We start from the raw sequence: 20000 nt of genomic DNA, 5'->3' as shown, positions 1-20000 counted from the left end.
GATAAAGAGACTTTTAGGAATTTATGGTATAATTGTACCTCTTCTTTATATGTTTTTTGACGTGAACTGGAGTTTACGAGTAACCTGGATTGTTTTAAAAAAGATAATATTTGATAGAAAACCCAATCATTATTTTCTTGATCGTTGTGATACGAATTTTGTCGTTTTGCCGTCGGATGTGGATCTCAACCTTCACATGAATAATGCTAGGTAAGGTTATAAAAGCTTTCCATACTAGGCTTTGTTTTGCTGATCGTGATAAGCTTCTGTTATTAACATTGCCCCTTCTTTTCCCTGGCATACTCGCATCTATGTTTCTATTCAAGAGGTAAAACATAAGAAATAAACAATCCACGGTCCACGGAAAATTGGCCTTACGATAGACCTTATTCATAAATTGCGGTCACATTTATAATTCTTTTGTCCACGTGCAAATTAGCCTACCAAGCCTCATTTTAGAGCAAGAATTCTTTTCAATTCACTGTATGGTGCTTGGTAGGCTAATTTTCACTTCGAAAAAAGAATTATAAATTGACCGCCATTTATGAATAAGGTCTATAGAATTGAAGAAATTCGAAGCAGCAGTATTGCAGGACAGTTGCGACCTGAATCTGATTTAATGGCACATCTCACAGGAGTCTGACTTTAAGCTCAGTGAGAGAGATTTGAATTTTCAGTGGGGAAGGTCATAGATTGTACTCCTGTTATGCACCGGTGGCTCAGTTGGTTGAGCACCGGGCTGCCATGCGGGAGGTCGTGAGTTTGACTCCGACTGGACCAACACTTGGGGTCTTTAAATAACTGAGGAGAAAGTGCTGCCTTTCTAATAACATGTGCGAATGGTTAGACTTTCAAGGACGATAAGCCAGAGGTCCCATCTCACAAATAACTTTGTGTTCATTAGTTCCCTGTGGGACGTTAAAGAACCCACACACTATTCGAGAAGAGTAGGGGATGAAGTTCCCGGTGTTGTGGCTGCCCTCTGTGTGTATATGGGTGGGTGGGCATAGCAGGTCCACATCACCTGAATAGCTGCCAAACTTCAACCTGCTCAAACAAATAAATAACAAACAAACAAACAAACAAAGTGGGGGTAGCACTTAATACATTTGTAATAGTAGGAAGCTTAAGCAATGACGACGGCGACGGCAACGAGAACGTCATCTCACGTTATTGAAATAACTTTGTGACTATTTCAACCTTTTTAATATGACAAGGGTGTGGTAGTTCCTCAAAAATGACACTGGTCGGAATAGCCCTTAATTTAAGGTAGAAAATGAGAATTTATCCTCAAGTGCTAACGTTCTTTATAAAACCTCAAATTTGATGATTTCACGTTGTTGTTTTGCTGACAACGGCAAAGAAATGAACCAAAGTGAAAAATGCATGTGCAGGGCGTGCAAAAATATTGTTTTTTCCCGCTAAATATGCAAATTTGCAACGTTCTTGTTGTCGCCGCCGTTGTTTTTGCTTAAGCTCCCCAGTATTACAACACTTAATAACTTGTGGCCCTTAGAATTCTGACCACACCATGACTCTTTGTTGTGTTCTTTCCGAGTAGTGTGTGAGATCTTTTTTAAACATCCCACAGAGTTTATTGAGTTTATGAGCAAAGGTTGTGAGATGAGGCCTGTGGTTTATAGTCCTTATCCGAGAGGACTTAAAAGTCTAACCATTTCCAGATGAAATTTCAAAGGCAGCACTTTTTCCTCTGTCAGTTATTTAACACATTCACACCTCAAACTCACTAGGACACCCACCACTGATGATGTCTGGCATTAGACAGAGTAAAATCTATTAAGTGTCACTCTCAGGGGTCAATGGGTTAAAGACCCTGAGTGTTGGTCCAGCCAGAGTTGACCCCACAACCTCAAAACAGTCGTCTCATGCTCATCCAATTCAACTGAGCCAACCGTTTAGTGTGGGGCTCAGTTGGATTCTAGTCACCAAAATAATTACAATAACAATGTAATGGTGGGCTTTCAAAACAATTCAAAATGGGAGTGGGTTCTCAAAATATAATATAGCCTTTGAAAATAATATTAAGATTTCTAGGGGCTGGAGAGTGTGGATATTTTTTGGAAAATGTATTTGAAAAACACTTATCAAGTATAAACCTTAGAAAACGGACACTGGTATTTTTGTGACAGATGGCAACTGGAATTAGACTTTTGATCTTCTTTTGAAGTTGTCTCTTAAATTTTGAGAGGATTATGGTCAAGGTTTGTAAGAAGAGAAAAATCTCTGACCCCAACGTTTTTTATCATTGGCTTTCCTCTTACAGATATCTTCGTGAATGTGACTTTGGAAGAATTAACTTTTGGATCACAAGTGGAATGATGAATGTGATGCGAAAGAACAAATGTTGTGTCACAATAGCAGCTTCAAGCGTTCGTTATCGCAGATCACTAGAGCTTTTTCAAAAGGTGGTTCTTACTACCAGAGTCTTGGCCTGGGATGAAACTGCATTCTACTTGGAGCAGAGGTTTTCTGATTTTGGTGGTTTTGTTTATGCTGTTGTCATCACAAAGAATACGTTGGTTCAAGGAAGTAAGGCTGAAAGACGTAATTCGCCATCTGAGCTGGTACAGTTATTGACTGGTTGGAATGTACAAAGCCCTACAATACCACAAGATTTGCACCTCTGGATTCAGTTCAACCAAACTTCAAGCACCATGTTAAAAAATGCTTTATAAAACAATGATTTTACGGACTAGATATACATCTGCATGTGAATTTTGTATTTTGATTATTTCCCCAAATTGTAGAGGCCATGTCCATGCAAGAAAACTGTTCCTATCAACCACAACTTTAGTCCTTCACAATTCAGTAAATGACAACATCTCATGCTTAAAATTACCTTTTTTTCTTCATCTGGGCCAACCATTGCAGCAGAGGAAGGACAGCAAAGATTGTTCTCCTATATTATTTTAAAATAACGACGAAAGTTACACAAAAAATCCTGTATGAACAATATTTATTATTTAAAAGGAAAATATTAGAGTGGAATTTTGAAAAAAACATTTTTTTTCAAAATTATGGGTTTTGCAGTTTGTCTAATTTCTGTAACTAAGAAAATGAATAATCTTGTCCAGGACCATCTATGGAGTGCTTGTTTAATGGATCCTTACTAGATTTATGAAAGGGAGAAAGTCAAGTGTTAAAAAGGGTTGACAGACCTACACGACTCCCTTGTGCGTGGTCTGGTTTCTGTTGCCTTTGTCGTAATTTTGCTCTCTTGAGTACATATTTGAATGGACGCCTCTTTTAGGCGGTTCCTGTAGGATTCATTTAGCAATGGTTTTTGCCCAATGAGGCTCTATACTGCTGTGTGATACGTTTTCTTCCAAGAAAATGGTTGGTCTCAAAAATAATGTTTTTAGTTTTTTGGTGTTGATTTTCTCGGCAGTAATGTGAATGTGACTTTATGGCCTCGTGCTTTTGTGCCAATTTAATTCTAGGCTCGACCGATATGTTTGTCAGTAGCGAGTGATCTTCTGGTTTAAAATGTTTGACCCGGGCCCGGGTTCATTTTGTTTTTGAACGCCTGTGGGTTTCTGAACTCAAACTTTCGACCAAAACGTTTTCCAGCCATTCTTCATCCCTCCACACAGATGATCCCCTTCCTTAAAGTGCCCCTGTGACCGAAAAATCAATTCATATTTTTCTTTGGATTTCAAAACTATGTTAACAAAACACTAAGTGACCCACGTTTTAAGCCTTGATTTAAAAAAGACACCTCTTTATTTTAACTTTAATTTTCCTATTTAATGGTCCGCCATTACTAACATTATGTTCTTGAGAGAGCTGGATCGAGGAGAAAATTAATGATGTCAAAGGCTCACTAGTTTAAGAATGCAATACGTGTGTACGCGGCAGAATTAATATGCAGCACGGGGGTTTTGAGCTTTCAGACTTTTAAACTCACGCTTTGCATATATAATAAGCTGCATTCACACGCTGAAATTTTAAGCTAGTGAGCCTCTGACGTCACTTTTCCCTGGATCCAACCGTCTGAGGTCCAATCGGTCAGTTTTGAACGTGAGTAATGGCGGACCGTGAAATCCAAAACTTACACTCAAAGTAAATGGCCTTTGGATAAAAATCAAAGCTCAAAATTTTGCCAGTCAGGTGTTATTAAGTAAACACACTTTCAAAATCTGAAGGAAAAAAGGAAGTGGTTTTTTTGATCACAGGGGCACTTTAACCCATTCACCCCGAAAGTGGCCCCCATCTAGGAGTAAAATTGTATGGTATTTTAGTCTCACTCAAAGGATGGAAAGAGTTATAGTTCTCCAACCTGTCCTTCCATTAAATAATGATAGCTTCCAAGCTGGGAGAACTGATGGTTGGAAACACGTCCTTTCAAAGCAGTTCATTTGGTGGAAAATATACTAACATGGAATAAACTGTTTGAAGTGGGGAACATATACAGTACAATCTACACCATTCTTTTAATAATTTGGCCCACTGAATACTCACTGTTACTGAAGCTGTTTCTCACAATAAAACTAATATTCATTAATGCTACATCTATTCGGGTGCCCTGTTACAAATCTCCTCATAATAATAATAATAATGATAATAATAATAATAGGACATTTATAAAGCGCAAATTCCATAAAATGTTCAAATGCGCATGACAAGATTAAAAACTAAATTTAAAAAAAGGCTAAAAAGCTAAAATTACAATTTATTAATAGTAAACTTACAATAATTTAAAAAGCTAAAATTACAATAATATTAAAAGCAAACACAAATTATAATAAAAACAACTATGATAACAATACATGAAGGAAAAGGTGAGTTTTTAGCTTGGCTTTAAAAATACTAACTGTGCTGGCGCTTCTTATGTCAAATGATAACGCAATCCACAGTTTCGGTGCAGCACAGGTAATTAAGAATGTTAAAAGTATTTTAAAATCAATTCTATATTTAATTGGCAACCAGTGTAATAATTCATAAATAAGAGGCATTACATGAGGTCACAAAGCTTTTTCGAGTTCAAAGATATGTGTGATGTCATTTCATTTATAAATGCATAAAATCATTTGTTTCAAAAATGCTTTAACTGCACGGAGAAAAAATTAAGACTTCTAAAAATGTAGAAAAGAAATACAATTTATTAATTTGTACAAAAGATGGGATCCAAATATTGGTCACAATGATATACAGAACTGCTTTCCTTTTTAACTTGTCTTGACTCTTCCTATTGGTAATTTTGTTTCACTATAAGATTAGTATAAAAATTTCTGGGAGACCACTGTTTTGGCATGCTAAATTTCACTTCCGGTGTCCGTGAGCACGCGAATTTTTAGAGGTGGACGGCAACCGGAAGTGAATATTTCGCATCGCCAGTGTCGGAAGATACGTGGTGTATTTTGTCATTTAGTGGTTATCTATTACACAAAATTATCTAAACACGGTAAAACCTTCAGGGTTAGGATTAGGGTTGGAAATGGATTGAAATTTGAAAAAGTTTGGAGACGTTGTCCTCTGAAAATCGCCAAAAGTTAATACGAATAGCTCTTTGTGCCATTCATCATTGACAGAGCTAAGTTTGCTCCTGGCGGAGGAGCCCCTCCTTGGAATGATCCCATAGATATCTGTCCTCGACCATGCAGGTCCAAGCTGTCTGGTGAGATCATAACTCCAACGTGTTTTTGGACGGCCCTGTTTCCTGGTCCAATCTCTCGGAGTCCATTATTTCGTATGATCTCAATGACTTGTAAGGAATGTTACACGTAAGAGCTGGAGAATTAATTTAGATTTTTACCCGGTTTTGACCAAAAAACAGTAAATTTAGCATTACAGCCCGAGCAGTGACGTTGGTAGCGACGTGGCCGCCGACGCGTAATTGTGGTATTGCAGGCCTATATCGAATCCCATGACCTTTATCGGCTTGTCACGTGAGAGCGAAGTTTATATAAAAGTTTCAATCAGAACGTGGATTATTTGACGGATTGCATGATCAGTTTACTTTCTTAACTCTAAGAAAAAAGACTACAATGTCCACCAAGGCAACCTTTTTAAAAGTAGTACTGCTTGGCGATGGTGGAGTCGGAAAATCGTCTCTTATGAACAGATTTGTCAGCAACAAATTTGACAACCAGTCGTACCACACCATCGGTGTGGAATTTTTAAACAAGGATGTTGTCGTAGATGAAGAATCGTACACACTACAAATCTGGGATACGGCAGGTCAAGAAAGATTTAAGAGCCTAAGGACACCGTTTTATCGAGGATCGGACTTGTGTTTGTTGGTCTACGCAGTTGATGACGTGAAGAGCTTCAAAAATTTGGCAATGTGGAGAAAGGAGTTTCTGTATTACGCAGACGTTCGCAAGGAAGACAACGTTCCTTTTATCCTTTTGGGGAATAAAATTGACGTTAACGAGAGGATTGTGACTCAGGAAGAAGCACATAATTTTTGCAAGGAACTGGGAGGAATACCTTACTATGAAACTAGCGCGAAAGATTCTACAAATGTGAACATAGCTTTCACTGCAGCTGTGAAAAGACTAAATGAATTGGAACAATCCAGAGGCAAGAGTGACTTCTCTGCTTCTGAAGGAGTGAATTTATCAAAACTGAAAACAAAGGAATCATCGGGGTGCTGTGAATAATTGTTTACATTTAATGTTTAATTTAAATGTGAGACCCACTGCAGATGGGTGGGGGAGGGGGGGAGGGGGGAGATAATGCATTGGTCATGAACCATGCCTTCCACCTTAGCGATAGTATGTGAGGTTAGTTACAGTTGCTCTTTACCTGACTAAAGGGTTTTTCTCGGTGTACTCCGGTTTTCTAGTCAACTCACAGCAAATTACATGTGGCTGCAGATCGCAGGTCGCAGGTCATTGTTTCACCAATACAGAAAGTATCCTAAACATTCTTAAAAGCTAACCTTAGGCCTAATTAGGCTTAAGTAATGGTCCGGCTAAGAAGCAGGCAGCCCAGCGGCAAAAGTACTTAGAAGCTGCTGCTCCAATCGAGGCATCTGATTGGCTAATATCGGAAAATGTCGAAAAAAGATGAGGAAAAAATGAAAAAAAAGCCTTTTTTGGATTTCTTCTTCCCCATGCCCTTTATCTCTGTCTCTCGGCCAAATTTGGGCATTGTTCTATGCGCCATTCGCCAATCGGCAAATGGCGCATAGAATCTTGACGATATTTACAAACATAGTTTTTGAAGGCATAATGATTTGTTCTACGAAACAGAATCTAATTTTTTAGACGGCAAGTCGATTACATTTTTCATTGAAATTCAAATTTCGCGCTTTTAGCTGCTTACACCAATGGGAACAGCCGAACTTAATTTGATTAAAAATGTTGACACATTTTAACTAACCGACGCTATTGCCGCGGGCTATTGTTTTTCTGCCTGCTTCTTAGCCGGACCATTACTTAAAAGCTAACCTTAGGCCTAATTAGGCCTAAGGTTAGCTTTTAAGAATGTTTAGGATACTTTCTGTATTGGTGAAACAATGACCTGCGACCTGCAGATTAGACCCGCCGCTGTTGGGCTGATGTTGTGAGCGGCTTTTTGGCCCTAGAAAGCCCCTAGGGAGAGTTGTCAATGAAGTATATACAAATCTCCTAGTTACTTATTGCTCATTTGGACACTTTTTTTTTAAAATGGTCCTGGACACGAGATAATTTTAAAAAACAAAATGCCTTTGTACAATACATGTATATACTTAATGTATGGTCCCGAGGGGGACAGTTAGTTTTGTTTTCCCTTGAGTCCTGATGTTCGTTGAGGGACACATCAGGACTCGAGGGAAAACAAAAATAACTAGTTTCCCAAGGGACCATACGTTAATTAATTATTGCTTTGTTATATATTTAGACTTTTCCTTCAACAATCGTAGCAAGACATCTGGAGCGGCAACAACTGCAGAATTGTATCCCGATCAGGGTATACATTTGAATGTAATCAGGGACAGTGCTTGTTTTGTTGAGTGAAAGTCTAGGTATTTAACAATAGTTGTTTCCTCTTGAATGTACCAGTTTCTCTCATAGGTGTATTAGAAAATGGCTGAAATTTATACCTTCCTTTTTCACATTTTTCAAACGTTGCCATCTTTACTGGGCATTGTTTAAGCTATTGTTTAACTAAGCAAAGTGCTTCCGTAGCTCGTACATACTAAATAGCTCCGATACAGGTGCATTTTGGAAACATGTTTCCAAATGCACTCGCATTTGTGCCTCTTTTATTAAGGCGTTAAAAACGCCTAAACGAGGACACTTTCTCTGACCTGTACTGTAAATGCCATATGATATTGGATTTAAAGTCAAAGATAGGTGGTTAGATAGTGTAACAGATAAAGGACAGTCTGCTGTTTCACCCATATGACCTTACTTCAGGTGTACCAAGTAAGGGCAAAAGATTGTCATATTTTCACCTCTAGTAATTTAAGCATTACATGGTCCTGCAGATAGCTAGGAAACTTATCTTGGCTTCAAAACCACAACAAGCAAACCTACCATAAACCAGGAAAACACTGAAACAACTGTGACTGCCAGCTAAGATGCAGATAGCTGTTAATGGGTAATAGGAAAGGAAAAGCAAAGGTCATTTAATTAATATCCAAAGATCAAGGCATTAAATCCTTGTCCTGTTTGTTTCATTGTCCAAATATCCATTCTATTTCTTTGGCAACACTGCAGTGCTCACTACTGAAAGCAGAATTGTTATCAAGAAAAGGAAGGTTTTTCTTTTTGCTATTGTTACCATTTACTCCTTACAAACTTTTAATTTGTTTTTGCCTTTATTCTGGATTACAAGAATTTCAGAGACAACCGAATGTTCATTTATTTTCCAGCAGTGTTTTTGGGTGGTGTTTTCCCATTGACTCCTGGCATCCTAGGTTGCCTGAGGGGTCAATGGGTTAATAGTTGATTTTACCATAATTTAAGAGCCACATGTTACCTGGCCTTTTAAGTGAAATTGAGGTCAGAGTTGATTGTGTTATGATTAAAACTCCACCCTATTGTGTTTGTCTCCTAAATCATGCTGTTCGACGAAAATGCGCATGTATACACTTACCGACTGTATTGAAACAAGGTGAACTGAAATTGAGCCTTGTTTTCATTATTTTAAAGCCTAGTCAGAGCAAACTGTAGGAAAAAACTATTATTCATTGATGTAGAAGTGAATTGAAGCTTGGTAGATTTCCACCAATTTCATTGCTTCAAGGAGAAAACTGGCATACTGAAGTGATAATGGTAACAGGAAGCAATTTTTTCCTCTTTGACTCCTTGGAGGTGATTGGTACATGCAAACATACATACATACTTTACTGGCTTTCCCTGTAGAGGCTTTTCAAAGACAATAATTTTAATTTAAATAAGTACATAAATAAAGATAAGATTACAACAATAAAAATCTACTCAAGGCCCCTAAAAATTATTTACAGTTATACGTAAGAATCTATAAAATCCTTGATCAGTTTACGTTTCATGTTAAATTTAAAAGCAGATACTGATTTAAGAGTTCTAAGATAGCTATCCATGGAGTTCCAAATACTAACTATTCTATAATAAAAAGTCCTCTGATGACTAGCAGTCTTGAAAAGTGGAATGTTCAGCATCCTTGAACTTCTTGTGGTATGCCTGCATATTTCTCCTCGCTTTATGAACTGAGAGGAAAGGTACTCTGGCACACAGGATGTTTGGCATTTAAAGGCCAAATGACAGCATTCCTAAAGTATAATTGAGTTGCTACTTGCATCCATTTTAATAGCTCTTTTAGAACTGGTGTAACATGATCACATTTGCATTTTCTGGTCACGAATCGAGCAGCGAAGTTCTGGATATTTTGTTATTTACTTACATTACACTTTGACTTGTTCACCCATACGTTCGAAAAATAAAAAAAGTTTACTAAGAACTAAAGTGCGACTTATTAATTCTGACTGAGACAAGACATGCAGAAGGAGACAATTCTTATTAATTTTGACTGAGACAAGACATGCAGGAGGAGACAATTTTGGTAATGTGTTCATCATTGGTCAAGTTAGTGTCCAAAATCACCCCAAGGTCTTTAGCAGTGTGTTCAGGTTGAGTTCTCTTCCCATAAAGGTGAGGCATGGAGTGACCAATCTTGAGTGCATTTTCCTCCTGCGAAAGAGCATAAGTTTAGCTTTGCTCAGGTTCAACAATAAAAAGTTGATGGAACATCATTGACGTATTCTATGCAAGTCATCTGTTAAGTTGGCAAAGACTTCCAAACTAACTTTCATTTTGAAGGAGATAACTACCAGTAGCTTAGTATCATCTATATACACATGTACCTCTGAACACTGCATTTTGGTACTATGCTGTATATCTATTCCCTATTAAACAGAAATGGAATTAAGGACTAATGATAACTTCACAAAGGACTTGATCTAAGGGCCAGGTCGTAAACTTAAAAGGGTCAATCTCCAGAAAGTTATCCACAAATTTATGGACTGGAGGTAATAGAGACGTTCTGTTTTGATGCCTAAATTATGGAATATTTTTTGTGGTCTTATTAACCGGCGAACAGCAGAACACTGGTGGTATTGCCCCCTGTGGTCGAATCACTGTTTATATACAGTGATTATTGTCCCTGAAATCAGACCAAAGGGAAACCAGTAAATAATGTAAAATAATACATGGTTGAAGAGTCTTGTGAGAATAAAATAATTAAAAACATTATTTGGAATAAAGCAACAATGTTGGTATAAAAGTGAAACAAAGGAAATACCACACCCCTACAACACCAGTGAAGACTAAGTTTGCTAATAAAAAGTTTTTTCCCAACCCAACCAATGTGACACTTTGAAAAATTTACAGGCCAAACACCTGATACAGTTTTGTACACTCAAAAATCGTTTATTAATAATAACAGGAATCTATTTACATGGGCTCAACCCAAAGGAAAAAAATTTCGCATGTTCATTGAATTACAGTACCATGAAAAAGTTGCCACAGGTAATTATAAGCACTTAATTTATCTGTTAAGAGTAGGCAAATCCAAAAAACCTGTTCCAGGCTTCGTACGGGACATGGAAATCCTGGAAAGTCATGGATTTCTAATCTTGTAAAATCCAGGCCTGGAAATCCTGGAAATGACGACAAGTCATGGAAAATCCTGGAAAATTAGCTCTGCACAAACAAAATAAAATTCTGGTCACAAGTTTTGGCTAATGCAAATGCACATTTCAAACTCCGGAACACATATGTATATTCAAGTAGTCTCCCTCGCAGCCCTTATTAGGCTTTCCTAGGTCATGGATTTTGTCTTGTATGGTCCTGGAAAGTCCTGGAAAAGTCATGGAAATTTAGTACACAAAAAGTGTACAAACCCTGTCGTTCAGAAATAAATCTCTTGTGAGAAAGGCTTAAGTCACTTCGTGAATAGGCGAATCTTTGCTGACGTCATTGTTTACATTCTGTCTAATTAGCATACATGTTTGCTGACAGAAGGCATCATAAATTGACTTTCATCAAAAACTGATAAATTCTTGGGTGGCAAAAGCACCAATCACCCTGTACATTCTTTGTAAAATTTCAAATTTTCAAACCGTAATTACTCGGAGATTAGAGCGGTTTTCAATTGAATGTCGAAAGGTTGAAAGTAATTAGTGAATTGCTTTGGTTTATGATTACTTCACTCAGTGATTGGTGCAAAGTTCTTGCGCCACTTTCTCAACCAATCAGAAGTGAAACCAAAACCAATCGTGGCTCACGCGTGCACATTTTCCCGCGCTTTGTGTCGGCTACGTGTAATTACTTCAAGTTTTGATTTGTTAACCGGATTGTCTCCATCCTTTTTGAATGGCCAAAGTAATTACTTTGGTTTTGGTTTTACGACACTCGACTGAAACTCGCTCTATCTGGTAAACTGCAATCAAAGCTTCAGAGATTATGCAAATTATGCACTTTCAATAATTATTCAGTAATGAATTTTTGGCCATTACAAAATGACAGGCTTATGCCAATGAAGGAAAAAATGTAAAAAAAGATTCCCCTATAGACAGAAAAAGGAAAAAAACTGTATGGAAGGAAAATATAAGTCTTTCATTTGAAGCAAACATGACGCATACATAATTAAAGTAATAATTTATTGTTTACGAAATAACATTAGTCATATTGGCTAAAATACTACTATTAACACCTTGACATTACATCTTATTTGTATAGGTAATCACATGGGGCCCAGCAAAATAATTTAACGAAAACACAAGTGGTATGAATCATTAATTTTATGAGGAAACTTGCGACAACTTGTTTATAGTATAAAGGGCAAAATTTCCTTTCATTAAGAAGGTCAAAAATGCACACTGTTGTATAATTTCACAGGAAGCCATTTCAGTGTTCAGTTAGCGTCAATGAACTGTAAAACACATTTATTTTTGTACAACAATGCCAAAGCAATAAAACCAGCCGTGCTAAAAAACCTTCACTACATGAAAATAATGAAAGTAACTTTGCCCCAGGCAATTTCCAAAATAAACGAAAAATGCTCTCTGTTTCAGCCAATCAGCATTTCGTAATTTTGCCCTCTATGTTATAAATTAAAATGATAAAAGACTCACAAAATTTCTTGATTTACCATGAGAAATGAAGTGTAACCACATGATAACCACTTCTGTCCATCATCCAGCAAAACATAAAACACAGTTGCCACTTTTTAGTCTTTCAGGACAAATTTGTGATATCCAATTTGACACACTTGCTTCTTTGTTCTAGACTCTTTTATGTTAGAGACCCCATGACTTACCCACTGCTTGTCTCCATAGAGATTGAGAATATTCTGAATAATTAGTCATAGTTTTGAAAAAAATAATATACAGGTTTGGCTGATATTGACTGATTTATCTGCCCACCATGTTTGCATAGATGGTGTGAAGCAGCTCCAGTTCCATGTCAAGTCTTTCTCTCTCTCATAATTACGGCTGTTCAATGATGACCATTAGTGGTTCAAAATCAAGCTATCGTTCCTAAAGATAATTAACTTAGACAAGGAAAACAGTAACCTTAAATTAACTTTAATATGAAAAAACAATATCTACCAGAATGAAAGAGTAAGAACTCTGTGTTAAAAGAAGGCCACTTTAACTACTAAAAATTTCCACAAAACAAGAATGGAATTAAAAATAGCTTATTTTAATTCAAATGCGTTGTAAGGCTTCAAATTGTTTGTCTTCTGTGTGACTGAGAGCAAATTTACTAATGTATAAGAAAATACTTAATGCTGTGAAAAATAAAAAAATAAGCAGCCCACATACACATAACCTACTGACTCCTAGGAGTGAAACTTAACAGATTTTACTCTGTCTAACGCCAGATGATTTTACTCGTCAATTGGGGGCGTCCTAGAGTGTTTGAGGTGTCAATGGGTTAAGCATTAAAACTAAATTTTAAGTATTCGACTGTTTCTGAAGAGTTGAAGCTTACCCGCAATCAGGCATTCTCTTATTTTTTGGGAGGGGGGAGGTGAAAATTCAGCGAATGAAAGACTTGTGATCCCCTTACAGCAAATTACTGATTCCTGGTTTTGTTGAGGCCACATACAAAAAAATTTAACACATTTTTTTTATAAAACAAGAATTTTCCCATAACTTCCAAGACTGCTACTCTTATTAATGCCTCACATCAGAGTCAACTAGATACAGTTATAAATATATTTAAGTCTAAACTAAATGATGGATTGTGTTTACTAACATTATCAATAGGTACATGTAGATTTAGCAAAGATAATGCAACGGCACTGACAATGCCGTGTGCACTTGTAAAAACCAAAAAAAAGTTAGGCCAACAAAGCCGATGTGTTGTCAATTTTTCAGTGATTTAGCATTCTCTTAACCCAAAGTTTTTTAATTGATCAGTCATTGCATGGTCATGATGTTTGTTGGTAAAAAACTGATGTGCTACACAATCAGTATCAGTAATTTCTTTATTCAGCTAAGTGATAAAACTTGCATAATTTTAGCATAAATTTTAGATGACCAAAATTTCATTTTTCTGTATTATGTGTTTCCTTCCAGGACAGTTTTTTCAAACTGCAATTGTGATAGATTTGACATCAATGCAGAGAGTGATACAGAGTGTAAAACCAAGTTGCATTTCCCTAAATTAGTACCAACAAAATTTCATGTCAAGAGCACATGATTTCTGATGGTTATCCAACTATCGCCAACAGTTTTAACTTACTTTTTCTTCCTTTCACTGCTTTCAGTTTGGCATTAAGACTGAATAAATTGAGTGTTTTTTGCTATTGCATTGTCTTTGCTAAATCTGCCTAATATTATCTAGAGACAACACACAAATGTCACTAAAAATCTGGCACTGCAAGCACAGCTGGGACATCAGTAACTTTCACTGGATCTCACCAAATAGGTAACATTATTTCGCTCCGCTGCTACCAGAAAATTAATAATAAATTATCATGAACAGCCATTCACAAAAAAGGTCAAGGCTTTTCATTCTTTTTATCATGAAAATTTTTAAAAGTTTTCTGAATTCAGCAAAAATTTATTGCTGTAAAACACCACCGTCAACAAAATAATGTATATCATCCATCCACTTAAGTTAAGACTTTCCTGAATTCGTCATCGGCCAAAGTATTGTAACCAATATTGAAACCATTAGTACTATCACAAGTAACTTTGTTTTCCTTATTTTCTTTCTCTGGCACTTACTGGACAATCCTTACAGACTGGACACAAGTCAAGTCTTGTGTAAAGAAAGTTCTCAGATAAATTTCCATGCGCATGCAGGTTTAAACCCAGCATATTTCAATTGAAAGAGCTAACATTAAAAACAAGGTTAAATGTTGAGAGAAGATGATCTCTGTAAAGAGTTGATGCTTAACCTTTAGTCAAACAATACAGCAGCAGCAACTTTGTTGACTTATTTTCTCCCGATTCCTTTGACCTGTCAAATTGAACAAAAATTATGTTCTCACGTAAATTGTCATGACACTACAATCAAACACTCAAACCTCTTTATAATAATTGTGACTTATTTAATGCTGTGCAGTTTCAGTGAGAAAGACCTAACCAGTACCTAAGGTGGCTTTCTGAAGAAACGACCAAGATTTTGAGATCTGTAAAATTAAAGCTACAGGATGTCTCGTCTGAAGTGTTAGTTACTGCAATTGATGTAAAATGTAATTTTACCTAATAAATAAATGCAAATCAGGGGAAAATGCAAAATATAGTTACTGAGCTCTGGGAGGGAGGACTGGAAACTAGACATTTCGAAGGACTTTTTCTCAAAAACTGGCCATACGAGCCCCCTTTAAAATTTCAGGATTTTCTTAGCGAGAAAAAACAATCACGTATAGAATTATAACAGTTTTTGGCAAGTGGCAAAAATGGCAATTTTCGTCTATTTTCGATAATACAGAACTGTGAGATAATTTTAAAAAAAAATGTTGACAGTATCAACATCATATTGTTAACCCTGGTCGTATGGTTAGGTTTTGAGAAAAGGACTTTGAAATGTCTAGTTTCCAGTCCCCCCTCCCGGAGCTCAGTCACTATCATATTAAAAAAAGCTATATTTAGCATTTACCCCTGATTTGCATTTATTTGTTAAGCAAAATAACATTTTACATGTGCCTCAATAGATCGTTTTCACTGTCACGCAATAAAAAAATAAATCGAAAACCATCCAGTGGAAAAAGTCAAGAATTCGTGATGTTGTAGAAGATAAATGAAGAAGACACTTCTCCAAGTTTTAGGCCTGTGCGTTTCCCCAAACTTCAGATATTCATCGAAATGTTTCGCAGAAATTTACAGAGCCCAGTATGAAAATGCCATGTTGGTGCACATCTGTGGTGCACCAATATGGCGGCCGGAAAATAGTGTCAACATCTGTTACTTACTTTGGCTATCTAGGCGAGTGATCATCTGTACTGAACAGACAGCTATTTACCTAAGCACTTTTCCTAATGCTTTAAATTCTAAAAAGGCTCAAAACCATGAGATAAATATATATTTCTCAATAAACTCGATCGTCGCCTCGTGTCACGCACCGCTATAACTCAGAAATTCAAAATGCTCTGGTTTCCAAACGAAGCACGCTATTGAGCTTTAAAATTGCAAATGGATACAAATTTACCGCCTCTTATGCCTGATGAGGATAAAAACTTTCGTGGCTCTTTAGTTTTGGATTTTAGAAAATGATGACGTCACGTGAAAATGATCTATTGTAGTGACTAACACTTCAGAAGAGACATCCTGTTGCTTGAATTTCACAGATTTCAAAATCTGGATAACAGTACTGGGTACAAACCCAATTTTTTCCACCTAGAGGAATCTGTTGAACATCCTGAGATTTCTTCTTTAGGTAAGCCTCTGTTGGCATGGGTGACTTCAACATTACTGGAACTACGAAATGACAGTGACTGTTGAAGTTGAACCTATCTTCTCGAGTCAATGGGTCTTACAGAACTTGTTCAACAATCAGCCATAAATTTTGTCACATAATGAAAATTGTCGTCCAGGACGTCAAATCATTTTCAGACAATTATGTTGTCTTACAGGAATCAAAACAAAAGCTTTTGAAATCCTTGTTTCAGAAAAAAAATAATGTAACCCATTTAAAGGAAATGCAAGACTTTAATTTGGGTTGCTCTTCATGATACCCAAAACAACAACATTCTTGTTGGGAGGACTTGACAAACACATCCCTACCTTGTGTGGCCGGTTCTGGTAAGTTCTCTCTGGCAACAAGGTGCATAACACTTCTCTTCCCTGTCTCAAGATTTAGGGCTGTCAATGAAAGACTGGGTGTTAAAAAGAAACTTCACCTTCACTAGGTTTTGCCTTGTAAGCAGAGCTAATACATGCAAGCCACAGAGTTTCCCTTTCATAGAAGACCAGAAGTTTTACCACAATTTAAATAGTCTACAAGTACGTTTAAGAGGAAAAAAGAGGAATAGTTTATTGATTACTTACCAGATAAAGAGACATTTCCATGTAAGAACCGACCATGATAAATAAGTTTTAATATGTTGTGTGAACTAACTGTTTCATCTTTCCAATCTGGGAAAAATACACAACATTCATGAAGTAAAAGAATTCAAATAAAAGAAGAAATGGGTGTATACACTCTGAATTGACCCCCATCCCTCATAAAGAAATTCAAAAGCTGATGCTTCAAGGAATAGCCCTTTATCAAGGCCAATAGTTAGCACTTTACATAGTGAATGTTTTTTACATAGTGAATGTTTTTGCATAGTATGAATGTTATGTAATAAATGACATTTGCAGAGATGCATGTAAAGTGGTCAATGATCTTGACAGGTCACTTCCATTTTGTTATTTTGTAAGCATTGTGGACAAAAGGGCAAGTTTTATATCAAGTGCATGTGCTCTGTAAAGTACCTGGTTGATTGTCAGGTTTAAAGACTCTCTGTCTACCGAGATGCTTTACGCGCCTTTGTTTATGTTTTCATTGAGTGTGAAGTAACGAGTGGGAAAGAAATAAGCGACAAAAAGCTACAAAGGAATACTGGACAAACTGGCCAGGCGAATAAAAAATACATTTGCAATGAAGAAAGCGCCGCTGCTGCTCTTGGACTTATAAAATGTTATCGGGTATTTCGGATTGATCTTGTAACCTCACGCGGCTCGCGCCGCAATAAATTTGTACAAAACAAATTTCAATAAAATACATTTAAGGAATTCAACCGTGTAGTCTACAAGGTCATGCCATTCGTCTAGCACATCAGGACCACTTGAGCTAAAACCGTGTTGTTTCAAGGCATCCTGGAATTGGTCAGATGCTTTCAAGATGGTTTGGTCAATTTCTTCGCTAATCGAATATGCTCTTGACCACACTTCGCAATTTAAAACTTTGGCCATTGCCATCATGCCTTCAGTCCCCTCGCACCGTTCTTCAATAGCCTCTGTCATCAAATCAACAAATGTACCCTCATGTTGCTTGAGCTGATCAACTGCACCATCTAAACCCGGCAATTGCACTCCCTGAAAACAGCCACCGTTGACCTTAGCCAAATAGTACCTGAAAGTTTTTAGCTTCTCAACTTCTCTCTCCTTCAGTGCGAGTAGATGTTTCTTGGCTTTTGCCATGGCAAGGAACACAGTCACAACATCAACTTTTGTTTCCTGGAATGCAGCTGAAAGACATGCTGCTGTCTCTAAGAGATCAACGAAGAAGCAAGAGAAGATAAACAGTTTTCCTGACTTCCATTTCTTTAAATATCCTTTCAGTTTGGCTCGGTCATCAGCTTTCACGGAAGTGTCACTGCTACAAGACTCAAGATGCTGAATGAAAATACCAAATTTATCTACCAGGACTTTAAGTGCATTAAGTTTGTGAATGATCCATCATGTCCCACTCGCACGTTTTGGTTTCACTGATCCTTCCACAAACTCCAATGAATCTTTGTAGATGTTACTCAGCTCTCGAAGACCTCGCAGCCTATTAGGACTCTTCTCGTACAGACAGTAGAGTTTCAAAAGGCAGTCATCAATCTCTTTAAAATAAGTGCCACTAAAAGCATCTTTTAATGCCAACTCCAAGCGATGAGCAATGCACCAGACAAATAGAAACCACGGATACTCCTTCTTCAGAATTGCTTTTACTCCTCTCTTTTCTCCTCTATTAGTACTGTAGCAATCTCCTCCTAGTCCGACATGTACTGGTGGTGTTGTGGCTGTTACGTCTTTCAGACCTGTGTCAGTAAGAGCAGTCTTTATACCATCAACGACACCTTGAGCAGTGGCACTCGACAGACACTGTAAGGAGAGGTACCACGTCTTCACTGCAATCTCTGGCTCTTGGTTAATGTTGTCTGTCAGTTCTCCATCTGGATCGAAATAAAGGACACAAATGGTTTCTTGTTCAGTCACAGAGCTATCTGTGGTCCCATCAAACAAATTGCTATAGAACTTTGCTTTGGTTATGTCTTTTGACAACTCTTGCTTGAGCTCCCCAGCTTGAAAAGATAAGAACTCACGCACTGCAATACGATTGTTATGTGTTGAGCCTAGCCGAACACCATGCCTTTTCTCTAGTTCAATGATCTTCTCATACTTCCTCTTTCAATACAAAGTATGAAACATCAAACTTCTTCCTGAAAACTTCTTCTTCTTCTTTACTCAGTTTGAACTCTAGAGGTCGCTGGTTTCCTGTAAGCATTGGGGGTGGTGGAGTTTGACCCAATATTCTCTTGTACAAAGCCAGGGCTTCATTATGCGCTTCTGATTTCGCATGATCAATAACATTGGAAAGCTTAAAATTGACTGACCCATCGATCCACGATCTTGCAAAGTTACGCCTTTTGCTTATCACTTGTTCAAACTCGACACAGACAGTGCATTTGAGCGTGGAACAAAACTTTCCCCTTTCACATTTATCAACATCGTAAATAAGCCAAGTGTCTGCCTCAAAAATGGCTAAATCAGTCTTCTTCCATTTGTCCACTGTGGCACATGTTACCCTTCTTCCCTTTGTAATTTCAGACTTATGTGTCTTTCTCGGTGCTTCTGGTTCGGTCTCTGATTTTACGCCATCACAGGCTGAAAGACCCTCTTCTTCGGTTAGCTTCCTTTTCTTGCTTTGGTTTGAGCCAAAAAAGCTTGTGTTGTTGTGGAGACATGGTCTTGAATTTCTTTTTCCTTGATAGTATCTCCGCCTACTTCTAGGAGTGGAATAAAGTGGTTGGGGTGCAACCAAACTAGAATTGGAATTGACTTCACTTGGCTGATAACCCTTGGTTCTATGACACCATGCAACAGAATTAGTACCAAGGATGCCGTGTTTGGATAAACAGAAAAATCCACCTCCCTATTACTGACGCTAAAGCCATGAGGTGAAACATCCCTGCCCATTCTTTTTTGACTGTGGCACCTATAAAAGAATATTTCATCTTGCTCTCAAGAGAAACGGAAAATTGTTCGAAATAACAGGAGATGGAAATAGCCACTAATAAGTAACTAAGGGGCAAACCCAATGGGGGAGTTCAAATTAGCGTGCAACGCACAATGGATT

The 20000-nt window shown here is 37.4% G+C and overlaps 3 protein-coding genes across 3 annotated transcripts in view; 2 read left to right on the top strand and 1 right to left on the bottom strand.

The window, feature by feature from the left end:
* Positions 1–3102, top strand: part of LOC138000101 (protein THEM6-like) — a 3255-nt gene extending 153 nt beyond the window's left edge. Inside the window, exons 1-2 of the mRNA XM_068846267.1 lie at positions 1–210; positions 2285–3102. The exon at positions 1–210 is cut by the window's left edge and continues 153 nt beyond it. Coding sequence (XP_068702368.1) covers positions 1–210; positions 2285–2696 — 622 coding nt within the window. The 3' untranslated portion in view covers positions 2697–3102. The remainder of the gene's footprint in view (positions 211–2284) is intronic.
* A 2811-nt stretch (positions 3103–5913) lies between these two features.
* Positions 5914–13762, top strand: LOC138000102 (ras-related protein Rab-9A-like). Its single transcript, XM_068846268.1, has 2 exons — positions 5914–7680; positions 7811–13762. The coding sequence occupies exon 1, from the start codon at positions 6009–6011 to the stop codon at positions 6624–6626; it is 618 nt and encodes a 205-aa protein (XP_068702369.1). The 5' UTR covers positions 5914–6008; the 3' UTR covers positions 6627–7680; positions 7811–13762.
* The window catches only part of LOC138000103 (ubiquitin-like protein 3), a 15293-nt gene continuing 7370 nt past the window's right edge, over positions 12078–20000 (bottom strand). Inside the window, exons 3-5 of the mRNA XM_068846269.1 lie at positions 16940–17026; positions 16676–16753; positions 12078–14909 (exon numbers count right to left, since the gene is read on the bottom strand). Coding sequence (XP_068702370.1) covers positions 14854–14909; positions 16676–16753; positions 16940–17026 — 221 coding nt within the window. The 3' untranslated portion in view covers positions 12078–14853. The remainder of the gene's footprint in view (positions 14910–16675; positions 16754–16939; positions 17027–20000) is intronic.

This window comes from Montipora foliosa, chromosome 4 (assembly GCF_036669935.1).
Source record: "Montipora foliosa isolate CH-2021 chromosome 4, ASM3666993v2, whole genome shotgun sequence".
NCBI lineage: Eukaryota > Metazoa > Cnidaria > Anthozoa > Scleractinia > Acroporidae > Montipora > Montipora foliosa.
This window is presented reverse-complemented; position numbering and strand designations above follow the sequence as displayed.